At 41.1% G+C, this 25,709-nt stretch overlaps 1 protein-coding gene across 1 annotated transcript in view; it reads right to left on the minus strand.

The window, feature by feature from the left end:
- Positions 1-3,793: 3,793 nt before the first annotated feature.
- LOC121924209 (tetraspanin-36-like) overlaps positions 3,794-25,709 on the minus strand; it is a 35,808-nt gene continuing 13,892 nt past the window's right edge. Inside the window, exons 2-7 of the mRNA XM_042455409.1 lie at positions 15,875-16,066; positions 15,047-15,121; positions 13,299-13,394; positions 10,874-11,032; positions 8,363-8,446; positions 3,794-5,313 (exon numbers count right to left, since the gene is read on the minus strand). Of these exons, the coding sequence (XP_042311343.1) occupies positions 5,227-5,313; positions 8,363-8,446; positions 10,874-11,032; positions 13,299-13,394; positions 15,047-15,121; positions 15,875-16,066 (693 nt within the window). The 3' untranslated portion in view covers positions 3,794-5,226. The remainder of the gene's footprint in view (positions 5,314-8,362; positions 8,447-10,873; positions 11,033-13,298; positions 13,395-15,046; positions 15,122-15,874; positions 16,067-25,709) is intronic.

The raw sequence follows: 25,709 nt of genomic DNA on the forward strand, positions 1-25,709 counted from the left end.
GGCTTTATAGGTAACAACCAACACCTTGTATTGTGCCCGGAAGCGAATTGGCAGCCAGTGCAGATCTGCTAGTACAGGTGTTATGTGGCTGGCCCTGGAGCTACCAGTGACCAGTCTGGCAGCCATATTTTGAACCAACTGCAGCTTCCGAGTTTGGTACAAGGGTTGCCCCATGTAGACCGCTCTCTCGATCACCTTCCCTAAAAATGGCAGCAGAGATACAGGCCGATAATTGTTTTGAATTAGGGGGTCAAGGGAGGGCTTCTTTAGTAAAGGTTTTACGATGGCCGTTTTGAGATTAGATGGGAAAAGGCCCTCCCTGAAGGATGAATTGACAATACGACGCAACATTTCTGTCGTTGCCGTTCCCCCTTGAACTGCCAGCCATGAAGGACAGGGATCGAGAGAGCAGGTCGTCTTCCTAACGCTACTGAGGATCCTGTCCACATCCTCGGTACTAACAGACTCAAACTGATCCAGTACAACTGAGTCCACGGAAGCTCTGGACGCCTCTACTCTCAATTCTGAACTAATAACAGCGTCGAGATCGGCTCTTAGCCGAGAGATTTTATCCGCGAAGAAGTTGTTAAACTCGTCACAGCAGGCTTTAGATGATACCAATAGTGGGTTCAGGGGGGGAGCCGATTGAGTAAGCTCTCTCACAACCCTGAATAGCTCTGCCGGACGCGACTCCGCGGATGCAATTCGTGCAGCATAGAACGAATTCTTAGCTGCACCAATTGCCACTCCATAATCCTTCAAAAGAGACTCGAGGAGTGTCTTGTCGGATAAGCACCGATGTCTCCACCATTTTCGCTCTAGTCGTTGCACAGCCCGCTTCATTGCCCTGAGATCTTCCGTATACCAGGACTTTTTATTGGAAGCAGGCCAGAAAGGACACTTGGGAGCGATACTGTGTATAGCCCTGGAGAGATCAGTATCCCAGGTGTTAGTCAGGGCATCAACAGAATCGCCGTCAGCTCCAATCAGATAGCCCTCTAAGGCTTCCTGGAACCTATTGGGTTCCATCAGCCTTCGAGGGTGGACCATTCTAATAGGTCCGCCACCCCCGGGGGGGATCTGGACAGTAGCCTTGATACTAGCCTCAACCAGGAAATGATCTGTCCATGACAGGGCAGAGATATTGGTTACCTCAGCCCACGGAGACTCCATGTCCGTACAGAAGACAACATCGAGTGTCCTACCAGCGGAATGCGTGGGCCCTGTGACCAGTTGGGACAGGCCCATGGCAGTCATGGTAGCCATGAACTCCCGAGCCGCACCCGTTGGAACGACACCGGCCTCAGAGGGGATGTTGAGGTCCCCTAGGACAAGAAGCCTAGGGGACTCCAACACCAGCTCCGAGACCAGCTGTGTCAGCTCGGCCAGGGAGTCTGTTAACGCACGGGGTGGCCTGTAAACCAACAGAATCCCTATACTGTCCCTGGCCTTTAGGGTCAGGTATAAACATTCGATATGGTCTGTCCGGCGGACATGGTTTCTGGTCAAGGAAAGGGTGTTCTTATAGATCAAGGCAACTCCTCCCCCCCCCCGCCCACTTGCCCTGATCTGATTCTTCACTGAGTACCTGGCAGGGAGGGCCTGTGCCCACACCGCTTCGCTCTCAGGCCCGAGCCAGGTCTCAGTAATGCAAGCCAGGTCGCAGTTCTTATCCTCCACGAGATCATATATTATGTGGGACTTGTTCTTAACTGACCTGGCATTGCACTGGAGCAGAGAGAGGGTTTGTGGTATAGTTGGGCTGACCCTCAGACCTCTTTGGCTAGAAGAGTGGATGGAAGGTGAGATAGATATTACACATCGATCCCGCCTTCCCTTACAACTGGGGCTGACTTCGCCATTAAAGAGAGATTAAAGCGCATTTAAACAAAGCGAAGACGGCAAGTAGTTGCACAAATGATCGTCACACGCAATTGTGCAAATAAAGTGATATCGGAAATGCATTGTCGCTGGCATCCCAAAAATAAAAAGATGCGCCTCAATGCTTCTTTGCGACCACTTTAATGGCGGGTTTTGTGTGACGTTGTGTGAAACCGTTACGCGTAATCACACAATTTTCCCCCCACGATATAATTCACGGGATAAACTCCCGATCTCCTTCGTATGATAAACTCCAGTGAGAATTTTAAAATGATTAAAATAATGTAAAGCTCCATGTACAAAACCCTGGGATTTGTAGTTTTGTGAGGCATCAGCACTCTTTGGCAGAAAAGGCTAAAGGCCTTGTAAAACTACACATCCCAGCATTCCATAGGATGGGGCTAGAGCACTTAAACTGGTATCAAACTGTATTATTTCTTTAGTGTAGATGCACCCTAACAGAGTCTCATAGCATGATTTCTTGTATACAAGTGCTTCACTTCCCTCCAGCTCTATCATACCAGTTTGACATGAAATAAAAGATGGCAAAATTAATGTTTAAAACATTTTATTTAGCACTGAGAAAGAACTCGGCTTCTTTTCAACACAAATATTCTTGTGACGTTCAGGAAAGAAAAGCAAAACGGTTTGGAAGGTAATGTTGTCACTGACGTATTTTTCTTCAAGCATGCATGCAACCTAAATAGTTCCTTTGCTCACAAAAATATGAAGACCATTATATAAAATAAATGTAACCAGACCAGAAATAAGCAAAATGGGGCACATTAAAAGCCTTCCTGAAATTAAATGCCTACCTTTGCAAGCAGCCATTCAGAAAACTATTTTTCAGTGCAGTCTAAGAACGTAAGTACAGGCAAAGGCAAATTGCTACAGAAATTAAAAACTGCCTCACGCTCTTAATAAACTTCCCAGCTGAGTCCAACACAAACAAACTGATCTGAATTACTGGTAATAATAGATTGCCTTTGGTGCTGAAAAATGTTGTTACAATATTTTCAGGTTGGACTGGTTTGCCCTTGTGGTCTCTTCCAACTCTATGATTCTACTGAATTTATCACACTGGAGCTAATTTTGGCATTAAAGAGAGATTAAAGTGCATTTAAAGCATCCCATAAACAAATCGAAATGGAGAGTAATTGCACAAATGATTATCACACACAATTGCACAAATAAGGTGGTATAGGAAATGCATGGTCAGACCCGGAGCAATGGATGCAAGCTCCAGGAGAAGAGATTCCACCTCAACATTAGGAGGAACTTCCTGACAGTAAGGGCTGTTAGAAAGTGGACCACACTCCTTCCTTGGAGTGTATTGGAGTCTCCTTCCTTAGAGGTCTTTAAGCAGAGGCTGGATGGCCATCTGTCGGGGATGCTTTGATTGAGATTTCCTGCATGGCAGAATGGGGTTGGACTGGATGGCCCTTGTGGTCTCTTCCAACTCTACGATTCTATTATCTCCTTCGTGTGCTAAACTGTTATGCTTCAATTTCTTCCCTGTTATTTTAATTTTAGTATTTAAGTGCCTTTTTTTCTTCTTCTGGAAAGGGCATCCATGCTTTTCATCAGATTTTCAATGTGCCTGTGGCTCCAAAAGGTTTAGGAACAGCTGCAGAAGACTTTCATGTGCATTCACAAATTTATAAATTTAGACAAAGCAGTTGTTTGTTCTCGGGGATCTGAGGACAGGGGTGTTTATCAAATGGGAGGAATTTCTCTTAAATTCGAATGAAAAGAAAATGGGGCCAAAGTGCATTCACTTAAAGTCGCTAGTTTCACAACAATTATGTGAATACGCATTGCATTTGAACTGGCTCCCCATTGCCCCAAAATAGCATGCCATTGCCTGAATTTGCGTGTGGCAGTCTATCACGCAATAATGTGAAACCACATGATTGCGTTCGGACTGACTTCCCATTGCCCGAATTTGCATGTAGTGGGTTATCATGCAATAATGTTAAACCCCATGATTGCATTCAGATTGCTATTGGATTATACTTCCAATTTCCCTTGTCAGATAAACTCCAGGGAGATCTTCCTTGGAAGCCTTTAAACAGAGGCTGGATGGCTATCTGTTGGGTATGCTTTGATTTAGATTTCCTGCATGGCAGGGGGTTGGACAGGATGGCCCTTGCGGTCTCTTCCAACTCTATGATTCTACTATTGTGCTTTATAATGTTGGTCACTTGAAACTAGCTGAAAGCATGTGGAATTGGATAACCAACTGACCTAAACAGACTGTACCAGCTGTTTTTAATTTATTTTTAAAATATTTTTTATTCAAAGTTTCCAATGTAATTACGGACATATTGCAAAAGTATCACTCCTCTAAGTCTCTACAGAATGCATATGGTCAAAGCTTGAAAAAGTGACCTTTCCAGATTATGACTCCAAGAACCCTCCAGCCAAGACAGTCAACATGTTCATTGGGGGAGTTTTAGTCCAAAGCTTTTTCCAGGTTATCCATATAATACCATGACTATCAGACATTTGATGAATGTCAGCATTCTGATTTGAATAAAGATGATCCCAGATGTAATGGGCAGAGGTCTGCAAACTACAAGAGGCATCAGAAGATGCCAACAGTCACCGCAAACAGTTGTCAGCACAATTTGTATACCCTAAAAGTGAGACTACATTAATCTTAGATTGACATTCATAGGTGATGATGACACCTACATCACTTCAAGCATCCTCTGTGAATATTCAGTCAACTCAACAGAACAGGAGAAACACATCAGATATTTGGAGGGGAAATAATTGGGTTTGAAAAAAATAATTTCTTTAAGAACATTTTAAAAAACAAACATATATATATATAAATCTCATAAGAATTTTATACAGAGGACTGCCCTTTCTAATGTTTTTAGCTGTGGCTTTAATTATGTGGTAACTAATGTTGTAATATTGTAATTGTTTTTAACTCTGTTGTGATCCCGCCTCGATCCATCAGGAGAGGCAGGAAGATATAAATAAAAACTATTATTATTATTATGGCTTCATATGCTATTGTTCCAAGGTAGGCTTCCCCAAACTGGTGCCCCTTGAGATATACTGGACTACTATTCCCATTATCCCTTTGCATCTAGAGCATGCCAGGTTGAGAAAGACTGTTCTAAGGAAAGATGTTCACTTTAATTCAGCTACTTCAGGCTGAATCAATATATTAAAGCCAAGCTATTTCACATTAAATACAACTTTTTAAAATGATCACAATCTCCTTTGGCATTTTTAGAAAAGCAGGTCAACATTTTCTTTGCAAGGCATCTTTTCCACATCCATTTAATTCATGTAAGACCAAAAGGAAAGTCACTCTCCGTCATCCGGTCATGCAAATACTCCTGAATTTAAAGGTTGGTAACCATCACTTTCTCTCTTGCAGGCCAGCACACAGACACTAAGCATTCCAAAGAACTGAAATTGGAAAAGAAAGATTAGTATTTTAAGCAACGTTTAAGGTGCTTGGGTCACAATTCAGAAAAATGTACAGTTCAAAAATGTAAACTTTTTTTTTAAGTTATACAAATTTTCAAATGATTGCAACAGTTTACTTCTCTGTTTCTGTCTTATTTTTAAAAGACATTTTTAGAGCTAACAAATGCTGCTCCCAGACACTGCAGAATTAATGCTGTTTTACACCATTTCAACTGTCATGGCTCTATCCTATGGAGTCCTGGGATTTGCAGTTTGTTGTGTCACCAGAACTTTCCAACAGAGAAGGTTAAATATCTCACAAAACTACTAATCCCAGAATTCTATAGCAATCAGCCATGGCTGTTAAAGCAGTATCAAACTGCATTAGTTTTGAAGTGTAGATGCTGCCCAAGGAGGCCTAAATCAAAAATGAAGGTAGTTTGTGCACTTCTATTTTTGCTTGTCTGAAGATGGCAATGTTGCTTTATTTTGCTATATAGCACCTTCTCATTCACAGCAAACCAGGGAAAGCAGCCAAAGGACTACCTCTAATACAAGAAATGGAATATAAGATTAGTCAGCTCCCAAACACATATTTCTATTAAGAACAAGGAGGGAGACCTATAAAAATTGGCCATTTCTCCTATCTGTAGGCTGACCATATTTCCTTGAGACAAAAATGGGACATTAGGATGGTAAAACTGGATGGGTTTTCGTAATATTCCATATTCATGAAAATATTGAACTGACAATGGCCTGTTACAGACAGGCCAAAATAAAGCTGCTTCAAGTCACTTTGGAGGTATGATATTTCAATGATGCATGAGTCCTAAGAGTCCAAAAGCCACACCAAAGCTGCACTCCAGTCCTTAGGACTGGAGCGGGGCTTTGGTGCGGGTTTTGGACTCTTAGGACGCATGCATCATTGAAATACCATACTTCCAAAGTGACTTGAAGCAGCTTTATTTTGGCCTGTCTGTAACAGGCCAATTATTCTTCAGTGACAGAACAAAAGTTTAACTAGGAATAGAGGGGGAGGTTATATCTCCAAAATGGTCATACCATGAATATCTATCTGATGAAGTAATGTTACGCAGCAATTTTTGGTCTTTCAGCACCTTACCATAAAACCTCTCACACTCCATGACACAATTTTTGATTCTTGTTTTTGGTGGTTTTTTTTTATCACAAGAATTTCAAACAACGTTCTTCAAACCATTTTCACAACCCGACAGGCCATTTTTCTTGGAAATGGGACAAAACAGACAGGTTTATTAAAGCAATGGCATGGTTTGAAATATTTAAAAAACTGTCCTGTCCCACTTAAAACAGTAGGTATGGTGAGTCTATGTGGCTTTTGACCAATACAGCACCAGCACAGTAGAAGTCCAGTTGCTCAGGAGCAGTATGGTCAAGGATGAAAGCAGGAGATTTGTGTGCAGCCTCCAAAATACTGAAGGTGTTAATATAAGGAGAGAATGGATAAGACCTCAAAGCTCTGTGGGATAAAATGTGTTGGTCTAACCCCTGTCAATAATGTTTGGTTTGGTTCAGTGCATGGAGAAATAATAAAGGAAGGGTTATTCTTATTAGTTGAGTTCAGAGAGAGAGGAAAAGCTGGAGAGGAAAGGAGCTGCAGTTGCCAAGAGTAAGGATTAGGCCCTTTTCACTTTGTAGAAGAGAACAAGATTTTTCAGTCTCGTATTTGGAAGGATTCAAAGGTATAGCCATGGCACAGTACAGTCTGCCCAAAAATGGCGGTCTGGAGGCACCCGTTTTAACTCCGCGTGACGTCCCTCCGGAGTAAAAAGAATCCAGTTCTTCTGGGGTTTTTTTAGCAGTGCCTGGGTTAAGTCATGAGTGCGCCATTGGCACACTCATGACATAACGGACGCACAGCGATGTATGGATGCTATGCTTCTGTTACGTGAAGATGGTGGTGCACGTGCAGATGGGATGCTGCCAGTAGGCCACCACCGATACACCGTAGGGTTCAGGAGTGTGCAGTTAATACATGTTCCTGAACCCTAGTATTGGCACTGCTACACACCATTTGGCCAGTGTGTATCGGTCCCACGTTAGTCTGTAGAATCAGTAGGTAGAGAGATCTTGTAGCACCTTTGAGATGAACTGAAAGAAAGAAGTTGGCAGCATGAGCTTTTGTAGACTAAAGTCTACTTCCTCAAATGCATTTGGATTTGGGAAGGAACAACAAAAGAGTAGAAAGTTTATAGTGAAATTTCTGTTATGCATTTGCATCTACTGTTGTATCTTTTACTTAGGATGCAAATGGGAACTTGCAGCAAAGGGATCTTTGAGACTGAGAGAAAGAGGTTGGTAGAATAAACTTTCATACAATAAGTGTATTTCATCACATGCATGGAGTGAATATGCCTAGGAACATACTTTTATAGCCATTAATGAATTGGTTGTACATGTAGGTGCAAATGGCAACAGGAATGCAAAACATGAGGGTATACTGATTAAGTGACAAGTTCAGTTATTTAGGAGTTTAAGGTTTGTCTCCAAGGTTGCTTGCTGTGCTACTGAGCAGCACATATAGTGGGCCCCTGGTATCTGCTGGGGTTTGGTTCCAGGACATCCTGTAGATACCAAAATATGTGAGTGATTCAGTCCCATTATGACAATGGCATAGTAAAATAGTGTCCCTTATATAAAATGGCAAAATCAAGGTTTGCTTTTTGTATTTTTTTAAATTGATTTAAAAAATTTTTTATTGCATCTAGTGGAAATGGAGTCTGCCAATGGGCTTTGTACTGTGTGTCAACTTTTTTTTTTTTTTCTCTTTCCTGAACATGCATGTCAGCTGTATTGGATGGTCCTGGAAGTATATGGAAGAAGGAGAAAACATTTATATATGCACAACTTGCATCATTGTATAAGTCTGTCTTAATCCCATGGGCAACTATTAGAATGTTATGCAGCTGCATAGTTAAATCTGGCTGCATTTTTAAAACATTTCCTTCCTTTTCCATCTGAAGTTTGACCAACAGCACTGATTAAATGTATATTTAAACTTTGGAAATACCTTCACAATGGCAAAGCCGAGGATGACAACCATAGCATAGCTAAGGACACTCTGTAGAATAGATTTCACTTTGTCTTCACAGCCCTGCAGGGACATCGGGGGGGGGGGGGGGGACAGATATAGCACACATTAGTTCATACCATTTCCTCCAGAACAAATAATGAAAGAACCTGAGGCAGGTTGTGCAGCCATCATGTATGTGGTCCAGTGGGATGTCTCCTTCAGAGCTGATCAACAAAAGAGCCAAAAACTCTTACTTCAACCCTAGTGAATTCCCAAACAGCTTAATTTCCCAAACAGTTTAATTTTTCAGTTCCAGTTTAATTGGTGCTCACAGTCCTTAAAGGGTGTTTCTGTGCCAGGGATCTGTCTCAGGTTGATTTGGGTGAGGAGAATTCCATCATGCACAGACAGGAAAGAAAATGCACAGCTGGTGAAAAGGAATGATGGGGTCGGTGTGAGAAGGCGAATGGAAAGCAGGAGCTCCATGGAAACAATGCCAGCTAAGCCTGCTGTCCCACTGCAGAATTAATGCAGTTTGGCGCTACTTTATCACAGCTCCAACTTACGGAATCCTGGGATTTGCAGTTTGTTTAGGAACCAGAGCTCCCTGACAGAGAAGGTTAAATATCTCACAGAACTACAAATCCTAAAAATTTCATAGCATTGACCTATGCAGTAATTCTCCAATGTAGATAAAGCCTAAAACAAAGGCTAGATTGAAGAGAAACTACTGTAATAGAGTAGAGAACATATGACGTTCTAAATCTTGCTGGATTACAACTCCCATAATTTATTTTCATTTTATATCCTGCCTTTCTGCCACAAATGGCACTCATAGAATCGGTTGGAAGAGACCACAAGGGCCATCCAGTCCAACTCCTGCCATGCAGGAATACACAATCAAAGCACCCCCGGCAGATGGCCATCCAGCCTCTGTTTAAAAACAAGGAGGAGACTCCTCCACACTTGGAGGCAGCATATTACACTGCCAAAAAACTTCTACCATTAGAAGTTCTTCCTAATGTTTATTTGGAATCTCTTTTCCTGTACTTTGACTCCATTGCTCCTGTTCCCTGGAGCATCAGAAAACAAGCTTCTTCCATCTTCAATATGACATCTTTTCAAATATTTGACATGGCTATCCTGTCCCCGCTTAACATTCTCTTCTCCAGGCTAAACATACCTGGCTCCCTACGTATCTCCTCATATGGCATGGGTTCTAGACCCTTCACCATTTTAGTCGCCCTCCTTTGGACATGCTCCAGCTTCTCAACATCATTTTTAAATTGTGGTGCCCAGAACTGGGCACAATATTCCAGGTGGGGGCTGAACAGAGCAAGATAGAGTGACTCTATTACTTCCCTCGATCTAGATACTATACTTCTGTTGATGCAGCCTATCGCATTGGCTTTTTTAGCTGCTGCATGGCACTGTTGACTCATATTCTGCTTGTGGTTTGCTATGATGCCTACATCCCTTTCACATTTATTGTTAGCAAACTTGGTGTCACCCATCCTATATGTGATTCAAGGCAGCTTACAACTGAGTTGCAGAAATACAAATATAAAATGAACAAAACCATCAAAAAAACTTAAAACATAGTTTTAAAACACACTAATGAAAGAAAATATAGCAACAACCATTAAAAGGAAACCTCCTCAGAAGGCAAGGTCAGTTGTCATAGGTCCACTTGAATAGAAGAATCTGTGTCTATCATGCATGATGGCTGCACAACCTGCCTCAGAAAATAGGAGTAGAGCCAGGCTAGCCTTCCTTCATAGGGAATTCATGGGACTAACAATTAAGAAAGCCCTTACTAGATCTCTTCTGCAGATCTCAGTGCCTCAATCTCCCCAGTTCAGTCCTTTATATAGCTGGGAACCAAGCTGTATCATCCCTCACTATTGGCCATGATAGGTAGGGCTCATGGGATTTACTATACAACAACATCTGATGGCACATATTTTAGTCAACTCTGTTGCTGCTCCTGGCTTGGAGAATCTAAGCTATGCCTATACTCATAAGCATAAAAGATGAGCCTTGCTGGCTTAGACTAAACGTTTATCTCTTTTGCAGTTTTATAGGGTTTTTTTGGGGGGGGAGGGGGTTGTTTGTGTTCTAGAAGAGTTTATTCCTGACGTTTCGCCTGCATCTGTGGCTGGCATCTTCTTTTGCAGTTTGTTTTCTGCAGCAGCCCATTAGATGCATCTGTGAGGTTGACAAGTTAGACACGATAAGATCTGTCTTGTGCTGTTGCTCTGCAGAAAATGTTTATGGCATGCTGCCTCCAAATATGAGGATTCAGAACTTGGTACAGCTAATAAGTGTGCAACTGAAAGAAAGAGGTTGCTTTCCAAGAATTCAAAATATATGTGGTTCATGTGAAGATTGGCAAAGAGGCACCTGGGAAGCAAGGCCTAACTGGGAACAAGTTCACGCTTGTGTTAGTCTTCAGGTCCTAAGAATACTAATACTCTCATACAGGTTCTGAATGTTGTCTGCTCTTACCTGAGTATTGAGAAATTTTGTCTCACTCAGCTGTCCAGTGCAGTTCTTGCTAACATCTAGCTTGCAGCAACTCAAGGGTACACTGTTGTTCTTGCCAGAGGAATTGTACCACTGGCTACCGATCCAGTCTGTGTAATTGACGATGCCACAGCACTGAAGCTGCAAGAAAAACATATGAGATGGAATTGAAGCCAGTATTTACACCATTAAGACTTAAGACATGTTGCCCTACTTTAAGTAACTACAGTTTACAGACCCTCCTGATACATAATACAGCCATTATAAACTGAAAACACCACAATTATATTTTTTAAATATGGAATCAGACACTCTATATATCATGGCACCATTAAAATGTAGGGTGGTGATTTTTCTAATTTTTGATAAATTCTTTACTACAAAGAGAAGAAGGTATTAGTTCTTATTCTTATGAAGATCATGTTATTAAACACATTACAGAACAGAACATACTCATAGCATATGTTCAAGAATAAAAATTAGTCTTATGCTGAGAGCAAGATGGAGAACAAATGGAATGAATGAATTAATAAATATTTCTCAATAAAATCTTTTATAAATAGGCACATTCCTCTCTAATAATGGGATGAGAATTATAATGACTGACAAACCAATTCTAAATAAATAATATATTTAGACTTTTCTAGAAACTTTTTTCTGGTTGAAAAACAAGGTAAACATCTATTTAAAACAATACTCCAATCAATTTACGTTTCTTCAATAATCCTATTAAAAACGAGCAGTGCTACAAATACAGTAACTGTGTTCTACCAGGTGAGTCTATTCATCAGTTTCATTCACTATTTCTTTCTCAACTTGAAGTGAAAGGTACTCTCCATTTGTGGTGATTGTGCCATTTGCCACATGAATAGGGCTCCCAGGTTGAATACAAGATACGATTCCTATAGCTTGGATCTGTTAATAAATGCAGGAGCAGGAGGATGTAGTACCATTGCCCTTCTGTATCCATGGAATCAACAACTCATGGCTTGAAAATATTTTAAAAAATAAACATTCCAGAAAGCAAACCTTCATTTTGCCATTTTATATGAATGACACTATGCCATTGTATTTAATGGGACTTAAGCATCCCTGGATTTTGGGATCCATGGGGAATCCTGGAACCAAATCCCAGCTGATACAAAGAGAACTATATATTGTTTTGCCAGGCAAAACTATGCAACATCTCCTCCCACAACCCACCTTTCAGCTGTATTCTCTGCTCTTACATGACCGTTTACTGCCCATCCAGATGCTTTTCTCTGGCAATGCTAGACATGAACCATAACAAAACACTCTTACAGTGCCACTGGTTGGCATGGAATGGGCTGTTTTACTTTCCATATTATTACACTTTACTAGTCATTTTGGTAGAGCAATTCAGCAGATAAAAACCAGACATAACCTATTTTTCTGGGAGAATATCACAGTATATATGCCTCCTTCACCTTTTGGCCCAGCTGTGAGAGGGGGAGCAGAGTGATTTTGCCATAGTTGCTTGGCTTTTCTATTTTCAGACCTTCTAAGAAGAAGAAATGATGCTTGATGTTGCAACCATACCTTTGACCTGGTTGCAGTTAGGGGAGAGGGGGAGAAAATATGCGACCAGCCTAGGGAAACTGTGTTGGCTTTGGAGCAATCCTTGGTGTTGCCTGGGGATCTAGCTGGGAAGCTGGTTGCAAGGAACTCCAGCTTCCATACAATATTCTTATTGTAAAACATCATTCATCACCAAGAAATTTTATACCAACAGCTTTGTCTCATTGTGATCACTCCTGAATCCATTTTTGCAGTAGTGGCGCTAATATGGCCTGATCCATTAAATCAGTGCCTCAAGCAGAGTTCTTTCCCATCAACTGATTTATTTAAAAGTAGAGATGGTACAGTGGTACCCCGGGATACGAAATACCCACGTTACGAAATTTCCGGGATACGAAAAAATCCCATAGGAAATAACTGTTCCGGGTTACGAAGGTTATTTCGGGTTACGAAGAAAATTTTGGTGCTTTTCGGTGCTATTTCACACGAAATCGCGGCTTTTCCCCATTAGCGCCTATGGGTTTTCGGCTTGCGAAGGCTTTTCGGGTTACGAAAGCGGCGGCGGAACGAATTAATTTCGTAACCCGAGGTACCACTGTATTAAATTTGGGACCTTCTGCATGCAAGGCCTTTGCTTTACCAACAACATGATGCCACTCCTCTCATTTTCATACAGCTGCCCAGTTTCTACACACCTGTTTCTCCCAAAATCTGTTTGCCTGTCATTAAAATGGGAGCCACTGCAATCTGCATAGTCTATGTAAGAAGATCCAACATGTTTGTAATTCCAAAACTAACATAACAGGTTATTCTACCAGAGAAGAAAGCTTACAACAGTAATGCTAAACAGAATGTGCAGCTTATTTACCTCTCTTTGTAGGTAATCTACGACATGAGACTCTTCTGATTTCCCATCATAGACCTTGAATGCTTGTACCATTGGTTCATGCAAATCTGTTTTTATCTGCAGTAAGGAAGCATGGTACATGTTTTGTATCAGCAGCCACTCCAAAGTTAACATAATTCTACTTCCATGGCAATATTAAATGAATTAAAAAACAGGGCTCAATACATGTTTGCTACCCAAGTGAAACACACAAGTATCTGAACTGTATGTTAAGTGGAAAAGTGTGGCTAGTATAGAGAGAAAATCAGGAATGAGTGAACAGCAGATAGGGTTGTGTGAAACGATTTACAAAATATTTTCAAAAGTTGGCACAAAAAGTTTTTCCCTTTCTTTTTTTCTTTTCTTTTTGTATACAAAGGTATATAAAACAAAGCTCAGCAGCAAAAGTACCTTGCAACACTTTCACCATGGCCTGGGGAAACAGGGCCATCTGATGAGAAAATGGAGTTATGTGATGGTGAGAGGACAGAATGGGGGGGGGGAGTTGTTTGTCTTCATGCCTGGGTGTGTCTCTTGCTGTCTACACCATAAGATTATAGGAAGAGACTGGTTTGGTTGTTATCTTCTGTAACCTTCTATACATAGTTCAGACTGACAAGTAGGATAAAAATACTTCAAATAAATTAAGTACATGTTGTAATGTTCGAATGAGCATCCTCTGTGCTCATATCCCAGAAAGCAATATAGTGAGCAACCTTACCCTCAGACAGTATGAGGTTTCTGGACTGGCCAGGTGCAAAAGAAGAGTTGTCTTTTATGCCTGTCTGGTTCTCACTATACCAAGCGGATATTCAGGCAGTGAAAATAATCCAGGTACAATCTGAGTTGAATCTTTGTTGTTCACATGCATTTTGAATACATTTGATTAAGTTTCCTTGGAGGGCTGCCAAATAAACCATTTAACCCAGGATAATGGATTTGAGATTTTTTTCTGTGTAAAGATTTGCATTCTCAGCTGTTTGAATAACTGATGTGAACAGAACCAGGATAAATCTGGTTAAAACTCTGCATGCCTTGTGCTTCAAATACATTCACACCCTCATTTCCATCTTTATTCGAGCACTGGCTTGTGTGAGAAAATCAACTCACAGAGACGTGCATAGATGCAGTTTCATAGTGTGAACAACAAAACCAGAATGTGTGAATGAGATTATTCACATTGTCATGCAAAAAACAATATCTGAATTCAGCATTCTCTGAACATGCCAGCCACAGATGCTGGTGAAACATCAGGAATAAACTCTTCTAGAACATGGCCATATAGCTTGAAACTCCCCAAAAAACTATGGATGCCAGCCATGAAAGCCTTTGACTTCACAATGTCTGAATGACTTCCAAGATATCCTGCCTCTTGCATGCTAAGCTCTTGCATATGATTGCAATGCACACATATTCTCAAGAATTACACAACCTTCCAGGGTCCTTTCACACGGCACAAACACAGCACTATGGTTCACCTTTAACTGTATTGATTCCATCCTGTGGAATCCTGGGATCTACAGTTCAGGAAGGGATGTTTAGAATACTCAGCCAGAGAGCATGTGGAGTCACAACGTTATAACTGTGTAGAGTGGTGAAAGGGCCCCAGGTCTGGTATGACCCTATTATAGAGCCCTGTCCCAGCATTAACAAGGTCACAAGAATTCAGTGCTGGGTCCGCCACCTACTTGTATCATTGGCCCAAAAGGCACACAAATATTTTCACCTACCTTTCCTCTGTAAATAAATCCAAGAACAAAGGCTGCCACTTCTGCAACGAAGATCATCAGGATAATGACCAGGAACTGAAATGAGAAGCAATTGAGAGGAGGTCGGGAAGAGAAGGAGAGAAACATGGAAGTATGCATCATCTTTTGGACAGGTGTTGTACCCATACATAAAGTAGGAGTGAAACCGGGGTGGAGAGATTTGTCTTTCTCTGCTTCATTGCCAAGCATCACAAGAGATGCAGCCTTAGAAATCCCATTTCCTCCAGATAGTGCCTTGATGTGTCAAAGCTCCAACTGTCTCAAAGCTAGTCTGGCATCACCTAAAAGCTGCATTTGTACATATTCTTGTTCTCCCCAAACTGTCATATCCTTGTAGACAGTCTACCTTTCTTTTGTAGAAAATTCTTCACCCAGTTGCCCTATGGCAGAGACTACTAAGAAACATTTGTACATATCCTAGCTGTTTATACCTTGGGTCCTCCCAGCTGTTTCTAGGAAGAAAATCCACATTGGCTTTAAAAACCAGGCACACACTCCCTGAGCACCTTATTTTCAAGTGGAAGCATGGTCTTGCAAGCCTGACTTGTAAGCAAGGTTTGGTGGGAACCCAGGCTTTGAATGAACCCTGAACGAACCCTTAAGAAATTTCTGCCATATCTAAATTTCCTGTGATAATTTGTTTGTCTTTCCTTCTGCCAATTATTAGCTTCTAGGACTGACAGATGCAGATGATGGGTAAGTTACTTGTCTGAGAAAGAGGCTGCTGGCTCCTTCAGGACAATCTAATTATTGCAGAAGGCATTTTCCATGACGGATACACACACTTACCACTCCCAGTCCAACCTTGGATTCACGGATGGTGGCACAGCAGCCAACCAACCCAATTATGAACATCACCACAGCGACACAAATGATGATGACTGCTGGCAAGAGAGCATATTTGTCTTGAAGGAAGGGATCATAGGCCTTGTACGTGTTGAGAACATACCCACCGACATAGGTGAGGCCAGCTGCTGCAGCCTAAAAGTAAAGTAAAATAAAATAAAATATAGTTTGTTTCAACCATGAGATCAAACAAATCATTTTAAATTATTACGGCTGTCTCTCCTCCCTTTCCCAGTGAACCCAATTGATTCCTCCCAATATACCTAAAAATGAATTGACTCACAACACCTGTCTGTTTCCATGCCTTGTTCTTGCTGCTGTTGTTGTGTGCCTTCAAGTCATTTTAAATTTATGGCAACCATAAGGTGACCCTATCCTAGGGTTTCCTTAGCAAGATTGGTTAGGCAGTAATTCCCAAACTTTAGTCTTCCAGGGGTTTTAGATTTCAACTCCCAGAAAACCCAGCCACCTTGGGCAAAGGTCAGAAATCCTAGAATCTGGAATCAAAACACTTGGATGACCAAAGTTTGGGAATCCACTGGGTTAGAGGAAGGTAGCCATTGCATTCCTTGTAGGCTAAAAGACTGTGACTCTGGAGACCAGGGTTCAATTCTCCATTGAGCCATGAAAACCCATTCAATGGCCTTGGGCCAGTCACACACTCTAAGCCCCAGAAAACCCAGTGATAAGTTCACCTTAGGATCACCATAGGTTGGAAATGACTTGGAGGCATAGAACGATGAAAGCCCTTCAAACAGAAGTGTGTGCATCACATAATGCATGAATGTGGATAATAGGTGAATTTTACAGAGAAACACATGGGTCCGTTAACAGAAATCCAATACATTCACTTGATATTTTGGCAGAACACACGCTTGCTAATAGCTGTTTCCCAGTTGTAAACCCTTCATGTCATGAATTTCAACTACCATATATACTCGACTATAAGTTGACCTCATGTATAAGTTGAGGGCAAGTTTTAGGGCCAAAATTATGGATTTTGATATGACCCATGGATAAGTCAAGGCAAGGGTAAAATGTAGCAGCACGTAAGAAAGGATATAAAAGATGAAGCAAAGTAAAATGATGCTAAAGATCTCAAAACTTTTGACAGGCATACCTGTTTGTGCTCACCCTAAGGGCTGTATGGATGAGAGAGTAGAGGGGTTGATGATTGTTTTAGTCGCTCCAAGAAGAATTAAGCTCTCACCTTTCACCAGGGGATGGTTCCTTTTTTGATAAGAGTTAAAGTACAGTACTTACATTGACCTTTGGATAAGTCAACCCAAGTTTTTTGGGTCAATTTTTTAAATAAAATTTCTAGACTTATCCCTCACTGCTATTTTGAAAACCTGGCAACAATCAATTAGGGCAGGTAAGCAGTACTCTGCTCTGTTATTCCGAATAGTCACACACATTTTTAGTTTTTGTACTGTTTTAAGCTTCTTTTTTCTCTTTTTTTCAGTTAATGTTTTGTTTTAGCATTTTAATTCTGTTTTAATGTTGACCTTTTCTGTATGTATTTAACTATTGTTGCTGTTGTTGTTGTGTGCCTTCATGTCATTTCTGATTTATGGTGCTCCTAAGTTGACTCTATCACAGGGTTTTTCTGGGGCTGAGATAGTGTAACTTGCCCAAGGTGACTTGCAGTGGGTTTGTGAAGGTGGTGGGCTTGACAGAAAAGCCTCTCCTGAGGATCTCAAAGCCTGGACAGGTTCATACAGCTCACACTTGATCTCTATCAAGGCTGAGCCATTCAGAGCATGCAGTAACCATTATAGCTTGTTGTGACAGTATAATATTTTGCTTAACTAATGCATTCGCCGGGTGGAGGAATGTTATCCATCCAGTCAGGAAGAAAGTCTCTTGAGATGGGTTCTTAGCTATCAGACAGTTTATTTAAGTTTGCAGAACAAGTAATTAACTTTGAATCTTGTACATTTTCAATGATACTTGTATAAAATGGTGGGACTTTAACCCACAAACTTGGATATACCGTATGGTCATCCCTCCATATGTGCAGACTTTGAGTCCACAGTCTCACTGTTCACAAGAGGGACAAGATGCTACCTTTAAAATGTGTGCAGTCCCCCGCGCACATTACAGGCGTGCACACCATTATTCTCTATGAAACTTGAATATGTGCAAGTCACAATTTTTGCACTGAGAGGGGGGTCCGGAATGGATCTCCTGCAAGTTGGGAGGGGTGACTGTATTCTTTTTTACCATTTGTAATTCAATCACTGCACCACACAAGCAGACATTTATATGTCTTAGTTCTAGCTAATTTTCTTTAAAAATGAGCAGGCCGCCACCATGGAACTATAAACAACACAATACACAAATATAAAATAGACACTTGAAAAATGATGCATGCATTGCTCATATTAAAATATCTTAACAAGGAAAAAAACATCTCCTTTTTACAAAAACCATGAAGCATGTGAGGCAGACTCATGTGATGCGTTCCATGATATCAATTTGTCATGGCTTTATGACTTCCTCCTTTGCCTAAATATCTGGGAAATCCCAGCACTTACAGTATAAGAAAGGTTACAATTCTGTATCCTGGTACTAAGTCCTACTGAACTCAGTAGGGGATACTATATGTCTTCATTGACATATGCAGGATTATTGCCCTGTTAAAAGGTCAGTTCTTTAAAACAAAGGCCAAGATTGTACAGCTGGTTCTTCCATTTAATAATAATTTTAAAGAATTTTACAAGTTTTTTAATTCGCATCTTGTCTGTAAGACATCCAGTATTCCCTCAGCTTTTTTGAAAGCTGTAATAAAACCAATCCAAGCAAATTCTCTACTTTGGATATACAGTCGTCCCTCCCAATTTGTGGTCTTGCTGTTCATGTCCCTCGGTCTTTTGTGGATGGCAAACTGGGAAAAGGAGATAATGCAGTGCACGCCGCAAGTGAAAGCGCACCCCCATTGTAATCAATGGGGCTCCAATATTGGCAATTTTCCCAATTTGTGTAGGGGGTCTGGAACGGATCCCCCACGAATTGTAAGGGACAACTGTACATTCAATTGCATTTGAGACAGAGGGGGAGGATGAAACAGAAAGGAATGCTCCTATTCATGCTTTTGTTGTTGCTGCTGCTTAAAAATGATAAGGGAGGCTAAGACAAATGGTCATTTTAGGAGAAAGGGTAGTCACCATTTGCAAAATATCTGTAATCATGTAAAATGAATTGGCTAGTCACATCACTGCTCAGAAAAGTTAATTTTGTTCCCACAATACAGAGTCACTAATTTTTCACATACCCTTTAAAATATTGCAGTTCTCTAAAAGGGAGTGTGTTCCTTAGGAGCAGGGATAATCCAGTGTGATGGCCCTGTGGCCCTGCCACATGTCACCCACTTCTTTCCATCTCCCAGTTATCATTATCTCCATGCTGTATGCATACCCTCCAAGGCAAGGACAGTCTTGACTAATCCTCTCCTGTCCCACTTGTTCAATTGCTTTTAAAATGTCCCAGAAACTTGCTCTTCCCTGTAAATCTTGAAATTCTACTACTCTGGAGATCAGGGTTTGAATCCCAGCTTGGCCATGTAAACCCACTGGGTGACCTTGGATGTGTCACACTCTATCAGCCTCAGTGGATTGCAATGGCAAATCCCTTCTGAAGTAATCTTGCCAAGAAAAGCCCATGATAGATTCACCTTAGATTTGCGACCAGGGTTTTATTCCCCACTTGGTCATAAAACCATCTTGGGCAAATCACATGCTCTCAGCCTCAGGTCAAGGCGATGTCAACCCTCCTCTGAGCTAATTTTGCCAAGAAACCCCTATGATACATTCACCTAAGGGTTGCCATAACGACTTGAAGGCACACAACAACAACAACAACAACGAGCTTTGCTAACAAGACGAGAGCATCACCAGTAGCTAAGAGATCAAGAGCAGCATGTACTCTCCCTAAAGTGAAATACATGCTTGCAAAAAGCAACTACCATCCGAACAAAATTAAATTGTCACCTTCATTGCAGTGGTGAAAGAGACATGAGAGTGTATAAGCATCATGTGGATAGAGATTTTAAATGCAGGGATATTTAACATTTATCAGGCAGTTAGGGTTACATTCACTCTGTTTGGATACACCTAGAGTTGTACCCATTATTAATTATCTCATACACAGATAATCCACTCCTCTGCTGGCTCTTAACTCAGACCATAAACCACAATACTGCCATTGTTCCTTTGTGGCTCTACAGTCAAGGGCACTCCACAGCTCCAGTACTTAGAAAATAGCATCTTCACTTCAAGAGCCTCAGTTTGAACAAGCAGCAAAACCAGGCAGACATATGGTCCTTATTACCCAAGTGTTCTTGAACCAGGGGCCCATTTAACATGGGGCAGAAATAAGAACTGGTCTCTTAGGCAACTCTGACAGCCATTTGTTCAATCCCTCTGGCTAAAAGCCCAGAAATCACTCAGTGGACAGCAGAATGGCTTCAGCAGAACCTTTTCAGAGTTAGGTTATTTGCAGATGTCCTCATATGTCAATATCAAAAGGCTTGACCAATCACATGCAGTTTGCCACTGGGCAGCTCTCCAACCTGGCACCTTCAAGATGCATTGGACTACAACTCCTAGCATCCCTTGCCAGCAGCATGGTTTTGGGAAAGTGATGAACTTCAGTTTTCTTTGACAAATGGTTCAGGAGTGCTTTGTTTGTAGGGATGGACATCTGGATCAAGACTATGGAACAGAGTGGGAGGCTTTTATTATTTAAAAATGGCTACTTCTCGTGTTAATCCAAATGGTTGCTAGCAGGAACTTTTCTCTCATGGCAGATACAAAGGGTTTCATTCTTTCAGGGACTTTGATGCAATAAGCAGTCAAAGCACTTATCCTTCATGCCATGCTCTTGGTATGACCTTCCCCTCCCCCAATGCCAACTACTGCTAAAAGAAAAATCAATTGTGGGCTATTCAGAAAGGAAGATAGTCCCTAGAAGTACTGAGACTTTCCATTTTTTATTCTTTTGATTTTACCTGTATATCCATGGGTTTGCATCCAAACTCTTTCTTGAAATGTATCATGCTACCAACTTTTTTTATTTCAGTTAGTCTCAAAGGTGCTACAAGATCTCTCTACATACTGATTCTACAGACTAACACGCATTTTGTCAAGATGTAGCAGTTTTCAGTTCAGGCAGTACTGGAGGGACATTCATACAATAATAATAGGTTTTATTTTTACAGGCCATCCCCTTCTTCTGGTCATGTAGATACTCCAGGAAATTGTTATTTTTTACTTCTATTAACAAGGCAAAAAGAGATGGTCCTCTTGTTATCTAAGCTGCCTTCATCTTTTGCAAAGCTACAGACTTCATTGTTAGGCACTGAATGCTCTCAGTGTTCTGGACATTGTGGAATTTGGATGTTATTGTAATTTAGCACTACTGTATTACACTTTAACAGTATTCTACTAGTGAAGCATTGGGACTTGTGAAGTCGAAGGCATTACTACTAGTGAAGGCATAACTACTAGTGAAGCGTTAGGATTTTTTTCTTTGATTGCTAGCATACCTCTTTCCCATGCTTGACATCTGGCCGCTGCCACAATGCAGAATTAATGCAGTTTGACATCGTTTTAACTGTCATTGCTCCATTTTACAGAATCTTTAGTTTGTTGCAGCACTTTTAAAAAAGACTATGGCCCGTTACAGACCGCCCAAAAAGGGCGGTCTTGGGCCGCTGCCGGTTGCAGCGTGGAGGAGCCGCAGCAGCCAAACCGCGCGACTCCTCGGCGCTGCAAAAAAGGAGTGCAGAAATCACGCTCCTTCCGGCAACCCGGAAGAGCCGCCGCAAGTGCCAAAGCGCGCACTCACAACGGCTCTTCCGGGTTTAGACATCCAGACGCTGCGCGTCCGTTACATCAAGATGGCCGCGCCCGTCTGTATAGGGCGCCGCCATCTTGCCATATGGAATACGCGCGAGGGGCAAGGCACGTCCGGAAGCACCGCCCCTCGCGCGTATTCCTGGCACAACGACGGCGCCGCTTAGGCCCGTCTGTAAGGCGCCTAAATTTGTCACAAAATTACAAACCCCAGAATTCCATAGTACTGCATCATGGCAGTTAAAGTAATGCCAAACTATATTAATCCTGTAGTGTAGTGTAGATGTAGCTTCAGCTGAATCTACATTCTTTTTCTTTGGAAAAGAGGCACTATGTGAAGAAAAACACTGTTACAAACATTAATACTTGGGGCTTTTATACACCAGTTACAAATTCTCAATTGAGAAATAATTCTCAAGAGAGGAAATCCTAACCAAATGAACATTAGTATATATTTTTAAACCCTGCCATTTGGAGAGGCTAACTCTTGTGTTGACAAGTCCATACACTACGTGTTGAAACAGAGAAGTTCATTTTTTTTTTTGGTAGGATATGCTTTTAATGCTTCTCTTTCCTACAGTTTAACTTTAATGTGGTTAACAATATTTTCTAATACATCTTCTACAATAAGCTGTCCATGTAATTTTGGAAATCATATAGGGAAATGCCATTTTAAGGAATTAATTTGTCTATTAAAAATAATCTATGTAAATTCACTCTTACTTGTTCTTGTAGGCAAGAAATCCTAGAGGTTTTTTGCCACTCAAGCTTAGCCTCTGTGGGTATTTTCCACTGTTCCCTAAAGTCAAACAGCAATAAACCCATTAATTTAATTTTATTATTTTTTTATTAGATCAAGATTTTACAAAGTCCAATCAAATTAGAAATTATATAATAAAACAATTTTACAATGGTACATTCTTGATCATATATTTTTGATTTTTCTACCCCCCTATACCTTAAACCCCCCCCTTCTCTGCCATATATTACATTATATCCGTCAATGAGTTACCATCAAGCTTCCTTTATCCTTGTTCCTGAAAGATACAACAAAACTATTGATCCTACAGTATCGTTACATTTCGCTTTTTACATAATCATATAATTTTTTCCAATTTTCTTCCCAGTCATCGGACCATTTGTCTTTTCTTAATAGTGTTAGTTTATTTAATTGTACCCTACTCAACCATTTCTCCAACCAGTCCTGAGTTGTTGGAGCACTTTTGTTTTTCCATCGTTTGGCGTAACACAACCTTGCCGCCATAAAAGCATACAACAAAAACTTCAAATTAATGTGTTCACCTTTATCTTCTAATATATTTAACAGGAAAACCTCAGGCTTAAAATTAATTTTGATCTGTAATATTTTTTGTGTAACATCGTGAATTATTTTCCAATATGTATTTGCCACTGGGCAGGTCCACCATACATGATAGAATGTTGCTGTTGTACTAGGACATTTCCAGCAAAAACTTAAATTTCTCCCTTGAATTTTAGCTATTTTACTGGGGGAGTAGTGCCAGCGGTGTAACATTTTATAATAGTTTTCCTTTACATCCATACTACTAGTGAATCTCAGGTCTTTTCCCCATGTCCTTCGCCAGTTGTCCAAAGAAATACTATATCCTATATTTTGCGACCATTTAACACATGTTTCTTTAACTGCTTCTCCTTCTGTTTCTCTTTTCAAAAGTACTTTGTACAATTTAGATATAGTAGCATTATTTGAATGTATAAGCACTTTATCCAGCTCTGTTTCAGTTTCATTTATTCCATATTGCTCTCTATCCCATTTAAATCTTTCTTTTAATTGATAGAATGTAAACCAATCTACATTAATTCCTTTTTCCTTTAATTCTTTTATAGATAACATTTTTGGGATACCATTTGTCCAATCAAGTAAATCCTTATACCTAATTACCTTTTGTGTTCCTCCTATTCTCAAACCCCAAGCTTCCTGAGGATAGATCCAGTTCTGTAGTTATAAAATTTCTTTTTTGTTCTCTCCCAGACATGGTACAATGGCGTTCTGATTGCGTGATCCCCAACTTCTTTGTTTTTCGGTTTCTTTTTATATCCTAAATAGTTGTGCCACCCATTAAACCCATTAATTTTAACTGAACTTTATAACACACGTTATCAGTGGGCTGATACAATCAGTAGAATTAAACAATGAAAGAATGTGCAGAGCAGGATTAGTGCATTCCCTTTTCCCAATCTAGGGGAGCATCTACACTGTAGAAATAATGCAGTTTGACACCACTTTAACTGCTGTGGCTTCACCCTATAAAACCCTGGGATTTGTGAGGCACTAACACTCTTTTGGCAGAGAAAGCTAAAGACCTTGTAAAACTACAAACCCAGTATTTTATAGGACAGAGCTACGGCACTCAGAGATGTTTATCACACTATGCTCTTAAAGAGGTACTATTCCAGTGTGACTCCTCTAGCTGCCTCCTGTTGCATGCTGGGATTGGCAGTTTTAAGGAGGGGTATTTAGAATTCTCAGGCAGAGAAGTTCAGCTCCTTAAAACTGCCAATCCCAGCATGCAACAGGAGGCTGCTAGAGGAGTCACACTGGAATAGTAGCTCTTTAAGAGCATAGTGTGATAAACATCATTGTGATGTGAAACTGCATTATATCTACAGTGCAGATGAAGCAGCTTTAGCACATGATAAATGCATTGAATATTCAGCCAGTAATGCAACCACTCTTTTATTTTTACTTAGGACCTTATCACCCAAGCTGCATTCTTGCCATCATTGCACTAATTAATAAAAAAACTGAAGCATATCAGTTTGAGGGCAGCCATTCTTGTATGTCTTCGCAACTGTGCAACTGGGGCTGCTTCTGCCATCGCACTCCCTTCCACACTCCACCTTAAACCTGCCTTGTTGCTGTTTTTAAACTTTTTAATGACATTCTGGAGTTCTGCTAATATGATTGAAGTTTTAAAAAAAGAAATCAGAAAATAAACCAGGCTGCTTGGGAACAGCAAGGGGGGAGGAGGACCGGGCGCGGAGGAGGCACTGACACCATGTGACTGCCAGTATTGCAACTGCTGCAGCTGCAGCAATATTTTGCACACAGGTCTAATGGAACTGCAGCACAACTGGGAGCTTATTGATGGATTTCTTCTGTCAATTAAAAGGGACCCTAACCAAACTTTGCAGACATATCAGCTATGGGTTGGAGGCGATGTCATGTAACAAGTATCACCAAAGGCATTATTTTACAACTAGAATTGTGGTTTAAAAGCTGTGTGTGAGACTCTCCTAAGTCACAGACAGGTGAAATACAGAGGTGCATCAAAAGGCATTCATAAAATGAAGTTGTCCTGAATTCCAACAAGAACTGAAGAAGTGAGTGCTCTCATTAATTTGTCAGGCCACCTCAAGATATTTTGTTGCCTGAATCATAGGACTTTATCACACAGGCCCTAGAACGGGCCTGTCGAGTTACAAAAGGGGGCTTGATGGCATAGAACGCTGTTTACCGCACAGGAGAATGCCACCAACACCGTCACAGGACGTTCCCATCATGTTCCAGATGTGTCTCAGAGGGGGGGACTTTCAAGAATGGTTTAGAAGCATTCCTGAAAATCGCCCTTTCTGGGATGCATCCAGAATGTGATGGGAACGCGATAGGAACTTCCAGTGGCGGCAGTGGTGGTGGCATTCTCCTGTGCGGTAAACAGTGTTCTGTGCTGCCTCGTGTTCCCATCACGCCCCCTTTTGTATTGCAACAGGCCTGTTCCAGGGCCTGTGTGATAAGTTTAATAGAATCATAGAGTTGGAAGAGACCCCAACGACCATCCAGTCCAACCCCCTGCCATGCAGGTACTCTCACCCCCTACAGATGGCCATCCAGCCTCTGTTTAAAGAACTCCAAAGAAGGAGACTCCACCATTCTCCAAGGG

Source organism: Sceloporus undulatus, chromosome 2 (assembly GCF_019175285.1).
Source record: "Sceloporus undulatus isolate JIND9_A2432 ecotype Alabama chromosome 2, SceUnd_v1.1, whole genome shotgun sequence".
Taxonomy (NCBI): Eukaryota; Metazoa; Chordata; class Lepidosauria; order Squamata; family Phrynosomatidae; genus Sceloporus; species Sceloporus undulatus.